This window comes from Lolium perenne, chromosome 5 (assembly GCF_019359855.2).
Source record: "Lolium perenne isolate Kyuss_39 chromosome 5, Kyuss_2.0, whole genome shotgun sequence".
Lineage (NCBI taxonomy): Eukaryota > Viridiplantae > Streptophyta > Magnoliopsida > Poales > Poaceae > Lolium > Lolium perenne.
Genome location: NC_067248.2, coordinates 47,932,764 through 47,939,734, shown reverse-complemented (window position 1 = coordinate 47,939,734; position 6,971 = coordinate 47,932,764). Strand labels below are relative to the sequence as shown.

The 6,971-nt window shown below is 44.1% G+C and overlaps 1 protein-coding gene and 1 long non-coding RNA gene across 2 annotated transcripts; both read right to left on the bottom strand.

The window, feature by feature from the left end:
* Window positions 1-640: 640 nt before the first annotated feature.
* On the bottom strand, window positions 641-1,578 carry LOC127304606 (uncharacterized). The gene is made up of 3 exons (XR_011745927.1): window positions 1,290-1,578; window positions 1,109-1,186; window positions 641-930 (listed from the first exon to the last, which is right to left on the bottom strand). It is a non-coding gene; the product is annotated as an uncharacterized lncRNA (long non-coding RNA).
* Window positions 1,579-5,002: 3,424 nt separating this feature from the next.
* Window positions 5,003-6,753, bottom strand: LOC127299089 (uncharacterized). The gene has a single exon (XM_051328984.2). It carries the CDS (start codon window positions 6,669-6,671, stop codon window positions 5,355-5,357), a length of 1,317 nt encoding a protein of 438 aa, XP_051184944.2. The 5' UTR covers window positions 6,672-6,753; the 3' UTR covers window positions 5,003-5,354.
* Window positions 6,754-6,971: the final 218 nt, after the last annotated feature.

Below are 6,971 nucleotides of genomic sequence, written 5' to 3'. Positions count from 1 at the left end.
TTTTTCAGAAAGTCAAACAAAATAAAGTTTTGATCAAACTTTTAGAAGAATTTATGAACAAATATGATATTTTGTAGGTACCATATGAAAACATATTTCGTTATCTATCTAATGATATTGATTTTGTATGTTAATGATTTTTGATAAAAACTTAGTCAAATTTAACATATTTTGACTTTCTGAAAAAAATATAGGCCTTAAGCCTTGGGATAGAGATAGTATGTTTGAACTTGTTCTATTCGAGAAAGCATGGGATGATCAATACAACTTCTTTTGGCGTTTGTTCTCCGTGCCTCTTTCAAAGATTCATTACAACAGATGTAAAATTGAAGGGTTCTTTAAAGAAGGAAAAGAAGAAGCAGGAAAACAAAACATTAGGGAATCCAAAATGCGTCGGACCGCTGGGGTGCCCCGACGCAAACGGATAATTTACGTCCCGCGATCATTTTCGTGTTCGCCAGGCGACGTAAATGGACGCTCGCTGGCAATTTAGGCGTCAGAAATGCGTCGTTTCCGTTGGAGATGGCCTCATGTGGTGCTCGCGCGCGTCGAAATGCGTAGGTCCTGTGTTTTCTGCTAGTCTAGCATTTCAGAACACCAGTCCGGTGGTGGCTACTGTGTTTGCTGCTGCAGCCTGCAGGCGTTTGCATCCGCAGGTTCCGCTGTGACTTCGTAGGTGCGTTGTGCCGTAACTTGAAGGAGCTTTTAGCAAGATGTGGCAGGAGTTGCACATCGCGTACTCTTGTTTGAGATTGCCAGCAGGATCTTTCACGTATATCTTGGTGAAATCATTCCAAACATCTGATTTGCGCTTTGCCGTCGGTAGCAGCACAGCCTCCTGATTGTTTGCCGCTTGCTGGTTCTGGCTCTTTGTAAAGTTCTCATGGAAGAATGGCGAATAATGTTCATCCTGAGTGGGTAGCAGACCATCTAATGACAAGGGAGAGAAAATGGTGGCCATTTCAATATTCAACTCAGTGAAGAAAGCTCAGCTAGGCAAGGACAGAGACCGACAGAACTGCAACATAATTTAACAGAAATTTCATCTTCTAACCATGCTATTCAGAAACATAACGGAGTGTTGTTATGTAAGGAAATCAAAACTTACCCACGCCATAGTTTTCAGGCACGAAGTTACACCAGAGGTTTTCCTTGGGAGGAGAATACTCTTTGTAATTGAGCGGCCCTGCAGCGGCAGCAGCATCCGAAGGGTAAACTCTGGTGCGTTACTCAATGTATACTGAACCTTTTGCTAATTCATTCAGATTAGGAAGGGAAGAGGACCTTACCTTTGCGTTTCTGCTGGTATACATGGCAGAGCGTCCTACGGTCCTACAATCCAAATTAGGTTATGTAATCATCGGTACTAAAGAGTTCATAGTTTCCTCCACAAAACAGCAAATAAAACAGTTGAATAATCAGATAACCCAAATTGACATGGCATATATGCGTACCTCCATCAAAAAGCCAGTCAACACGTCCTCCAGTCCGAAGTATTGATCCATGACCCAATCCGTAGCAGTACCATTTTGGTAGAACTCCATGGTCCTCTTCGCCCCCGCGTACACAGTGTCGGGCCCGCCCAGCAAGGCGGAGAACGAGCCTGTTTTTTCCTTCCACGACCCATGCTGTGTCTCCCATTCCTTCGCCCTCGTCCCTACCACGTACTTGATCGATAAGGGGAAGCACCGGCGGAGATCCGATGGGTGCAGCTTAGTGATGTCGAGTTCCTCAACCACCGGCCCCGCCCTTATTTGGCGGAGGTGCTCTATCATCTTCAGATGGTCGGCGCCGGAAGGGTCAGTATTCAGGGCAGGGTAATCCTGCTGCCAATTTTCCATCGGAACGGACAGGGATCCCATAGAGTGATCGGGGCTTGAAGGTTTGGCTGGAGAAGATGTTGGGGGAGGACGGTGCTGGTAAGCCTGGATTGTGTGTGGGGCGGGGATAGGAATCGAGCCAGCGCAGTGGACTTTATAAGCTGAGGAGAAGACTAGGAAACCCTACCCGGGGCCGGGTTCGGGACAGATGCATAACCCGGGCGCTGAGAGTGATGGGAGGTTTAGTTTGGGCTTTGGATCGTGTGTGAACCGGAGGGTGCGGGATGGGAATTGAATAGAGTCAGTGAAATGACGAGAAAAGTCTCCGGGCAAAGGTAGCCCGGGCGGCCGGGGTCGGGGCGATGTTAACCCGGATGAGGACATTCCCCGCGTTAGTTTTTTTGTTAACCAAGCTTATTCTTATTGGAGGGGGCACGTATGTCTCCATCAGGTTCATGCGACGAGAGTTCCGATAATTATTGGTGTAGGGTACACCATCGTTACTAGCTAGTTTTCAGGGAGTGCTCAAAATAAATCCAAGTGGTTCATCGACCGAATAAAATCTCTAATTGGTTGATTTCGAGTTTAGATTTAATTGGTGAGTTTTATAAATTGTTTTTCTAGTGTACACCATCACGAGTCATGGCTAGCTTTAATGGAGTGCTCAAAATAAATCTAAGCGGCCCGTCGACCTAAGAAAATCTACCTTTCCAGTAGTACTCGTTGCGACCATGAATTGATGATATCTGCGTAAATTGTTGCCCCCTCAGCGTCTCGCTACTAGTTTTTTTTTTACGATAGGAGGTATTTTTTTTTTTTTGACATCTAGAGATTTTATTTCACAATCAATAACAAGTCACCAGTAGCAATGTGCAAGATTGCACATTTAGAGATTTTTTCCCCAACCGGGCTGACATGTCTTGGAGATCTGAGAACAGCTTTAACTGCACAGCAAGAAGCATTGTGTCTTGATCCTAAACAGCTATGTATTAGTAACAGGTTCCAGCATTGTGCATTTTGTAGGCCGCTAGAGCGCTTCCGTGGGCAATCTGGTCGCTCTCCCTTTTAATCTTGATTGGTGGCTGTTGGGTATTGCATCTGAATTCTTTGTGCAGTTGAGGAACCGGTACAAATTCAGTCTGATTGACCAATGGCCTGGATGCTTAATTAGCGGATCAATCTTAGCTTCTAATTCTGCTGATTAACTATTGGTAATCTGTCACGAAATTTGGCTTGTGAATTCTATTTATTCTACATTTCTAGCATAACATGTGCAGCCAGCTCTAGCGGATGTGGCTCTGCTTGAAGAGCTTAAACTGTAGCAGATGATGCTTCAACGAAGAGAGCGTCCATCTGAACATCATCTGTCCACTACATTAAATGATTGTAAACATTTCACTAGCAGCAATGTGCGAGATTGCACATTTAGAGAGGTATGTCTACACTGCGGTACGCCACGATTTGGATGCAGTGTTGAGACCAAGATGTGTTTAGAGAGGTATGTCTGCAACTCTACACTGGGGTGCAGTAGCGCATGTGCCTCTGCTTGAAGAGCTTAACCTGTAGCCGATGAAGCTTCAACGAAGAGAGCATCTTTCTGAACATCATCGGTCCAGTACATCAACCAGAGATTTTATTTCATGGTTGTATGCATTGCACTAACAGCAATGTGCAAGATTGCATATTTAGAGAGGTCCGTCTACTCTGGGGATTGTGTAGCATATCGTGCTCTGGCTCTGGGATGCGGTGTTGAGTGTCCAACGTATTCAGCAATACCAAGATGTGTTTATCTGGCAGGTTTCTTCGTCTGGCCAATATTCGGCGAATTCGGTTAGATTTCCTCTAGAATCCGCAATCTTGATCTATTGGGCTCCGGCGAGTTGTAAAACTTTTATCTGGCTAGCTCTGCAACACACGCTTTCGACTTCAGATTTTAGAGTTCGTAGAGGCTGCAATAACAAAGTGAAGAATGCTATCTGTGTCTTCAAGAGGACAATGCTGAGCACATCTTCATGCAATGTGTTTACTCCAGGAAAGTTTGGTTCAGATGTTTCTCTGACCTGACCATCGACATTTCAATCCCTCTAATGCTGATCAGCTAGCTAGTTGGTGGACAAAAGGGTGGAAAAAAACAGTTTCACGGTTTAACCGGTTTCATCGTAGTTCAAAATTTTGTACTAAACAGGAAAAGAGATTTAGGTTTGTGAAGGAAAATGAACCAGCTGTCACTAGCCAGTTTGAACGGTTTCCCACGGTGTCATTTTTGCACACCCCAGTGGTGGAGTAGCGAGACGAAACCTGGCGAAAAAAGTGGAAGGAATTTGATTATGTGGTGATGCTAATCTGCTGGAGTTAATGAAAACAGTGAAACGCTTTTGTGTTTGGTAATAATTCAGAAGCAATGTGATGTCATGAGATTTTTTTTTTTGATGTCATGAGACATGGCCATCTTATTCTCTAGGAAGTCAATCAATCGAGGTTGAACAATAGGGATTTGATAGATTAGTGTCTAATTAGAACCCTATGTGATCCGATGTTTAAACTCCCAGCTTTGCAGGTAGGGAGCCTCTTGTAATTGTACCTTGCTATCTTCCATACAGAAAAGGTACGCAATTTGTGTACTCTCGAAAGGATAGCGTCCATTCTAGCATGCGGGCGCGCTAGGCACCCCAGAGAGCAAATGGAGACTGAGATATTCAATTCCTGCAAATGTGGATTATTAGGATTTCTTAAGAGTTCCTTTTGCGCATGCTCACTGAGGAAATTCCTACACAAATTCCTATCGACAAACCTATTTCAGAATTTGATTACCTACACCATTTCCTGATAAAACCATCATGATTGCGAAAGAGAAAATAGATCGGTGCCAAATAACAAACATATAGCAGAACATCTGCCTGTTTGCCAACACTTAATAGTCAGTCCATCATCACCCACGGACTGAAATGCATTTTGTCGTCCATGATCTGAAGAAAATTAGAGGTAGCAGCATCACTGAAGTTTACATGAGCTCACGCATGGCAAAGTTTCAGCACCGAAAACAGGGAGATAAAGAAACTGCAGCAACCTTTCAGATTTTCAACCATGGTAGCATAGGAGAATGCCTGATTTAAACATAACGAGTTGATCACAGAAATCAATTAAATGGTGCATAAAATGACAAGGCCACAATGGTGACAATCAGAGCAGTGATGAAATCATTTCAAGATATGAATATTTACAGAAACACAAAACTGTAAAGAGAAACTAAATTTGGTAGGCAACTCAAGTCATTAGTTAGTGCTAGAATGACACAACCTCAGTCGCACCATTTAGCTGAGCAAAGTTGCTTTACTGTTCAGAACCAAGCAGTGCCACGTGAAAGCCGTGGCCTTCTCTGTCCATGAAAATTTGCCAGAAAGAGAAGTATCATTACAATGCCTGTGACTATCTCTACAAGCATACCAACTGGAGTTGTTACTACTAGACTAGTAGACTATATACATAACTGAAGTAACTGTGGCAATTCAGACAACAGTGAGCACCGGCATCGGCTCAGTGAACCCTGCTTGCCACAGGCCATGGCTCAGGTTCAAATTGCAAGCCCGAGAAAATATAGTGTCTGTCAGTGAGAGCTGGAAGTCTGACATCAAGCAACTTGGAGTCCAATTCGGTCTTCTGTTTCTGCTCATCCATCACAACAGACTCAGGACGATCAGCAAACCCTTGACGGCGATGATTGCAATTAGGATGGTGACACCTCATGTGGCCCCCCAACGCCTGCCCTGACCCAAATGACTTCCTACAGGTATTGCACTGGTATCTCTTGACCTTCATTGCAGCTGAAAGATCACCACACTTGATCTCAACTGAATCGGTTCTTGGCTTCCTCAGCTCAGAATCTCCAGCCAGCACATGATCAAGCACAATCAACTCTACCTCCTTGGGAACACTGGGGATCAAAGTGTTTTCCTTCTCAGGAACAGTGCAGATCACATTGCTGTCCTTCTTGGGATCACTGGGGAACAAAATGTTGTCCTTCTCATACTGTCCATAGCAATCCTCATAAGCTGAATTATCGGGAATATTGAGGATAAAAGTGCTGTCCTTGAGAACATTGGGGATCAAAGTGTTGTCTTTGTCAGAAACATTGCGGATCACGTTGCTTTCCATCTTGGAAACATTGCAGAACAAAATGTTTTCGTTGTCATATCGTCCACAGCAATCCTGGTAAGCTGAATTCTTGGGAACATTGGAGATCGGACTGTTGTCCTTGGGAACATTGGGGTTCAAGTTGTCATCCTTCTCACATTTCCCATAGCAATCATCATAAGTTGAAGACTTGTGACCTTTTGTTTTCTTGAACTCAGTTGATCGAATCAGTAGATGATCGAAAGCATTCTGGTTCAAATCCTTTGACACATGGAGGAGCGAACTGTCCATATCTTCTGCACAGCAATCTTCATAAGCTGGAATCTTCTTGGAACTCTCTGAAAGAAGCAGGAGAGTGGCAGCAGCATCCATCTCGCCAAAATTGACCACTGGTGGCCCTCTCTTTGACCGCTTGCGCTTCACCGAAGGAGATAACATGACATTGTAGCCACCATCAACAATGGCCAGAGCTTCCATCAGTCCAGCTGCTTCTTCAACAGGCTTGCTCAGCAACTTCTTCTGACTGTGCTCACTCATGTGCTCCCTCAGAGAATTGCAGGAAGAAAACACCTTTGAGCACAATGGACATTCAGCTCCCGAGGACGGTGGCAAAGTCTCCACATCACTTGGACTCAGCATTAAGACATGCACGTCGACAATATTGGCAGGAGGGCTTGGCGTCTTCTCTAGCTGCTCAACTATGCGCCAGTGGCGTGACATGTGGCCCCCAAGAGCTCTCCCTGAAGAGAAGCTCTGATTGCACTTTTTGCACACATGCTTCCGAGTTCTTTCTTGCGGTGCCATATCTAAATCAATACAATGTTGCACCAAGTCAGAACACATAAAGATGAGCCGAACATTAAATCACTAAATTCTGTAATGCTACTCCATTGATGCATTCTATTTACTTAGCTTTCTGAGTAAAAGCAACAAGCAAACTGAAGAAGTTTTTAACCTGGATGTGTTTACTCGAAAATCTTTTCCCATCATTATTTAAACACATTATTTGGAGCGACATAA

Coding starts and splice junctions, on each gene's coding strand:
- LOC127299089 (XM_051328984.2), bottom strand. CDS start 6,671: ATGTCACGCCACTGGCGCATAGTTGAGCAGCTAGAGAAGACGCCAAGC.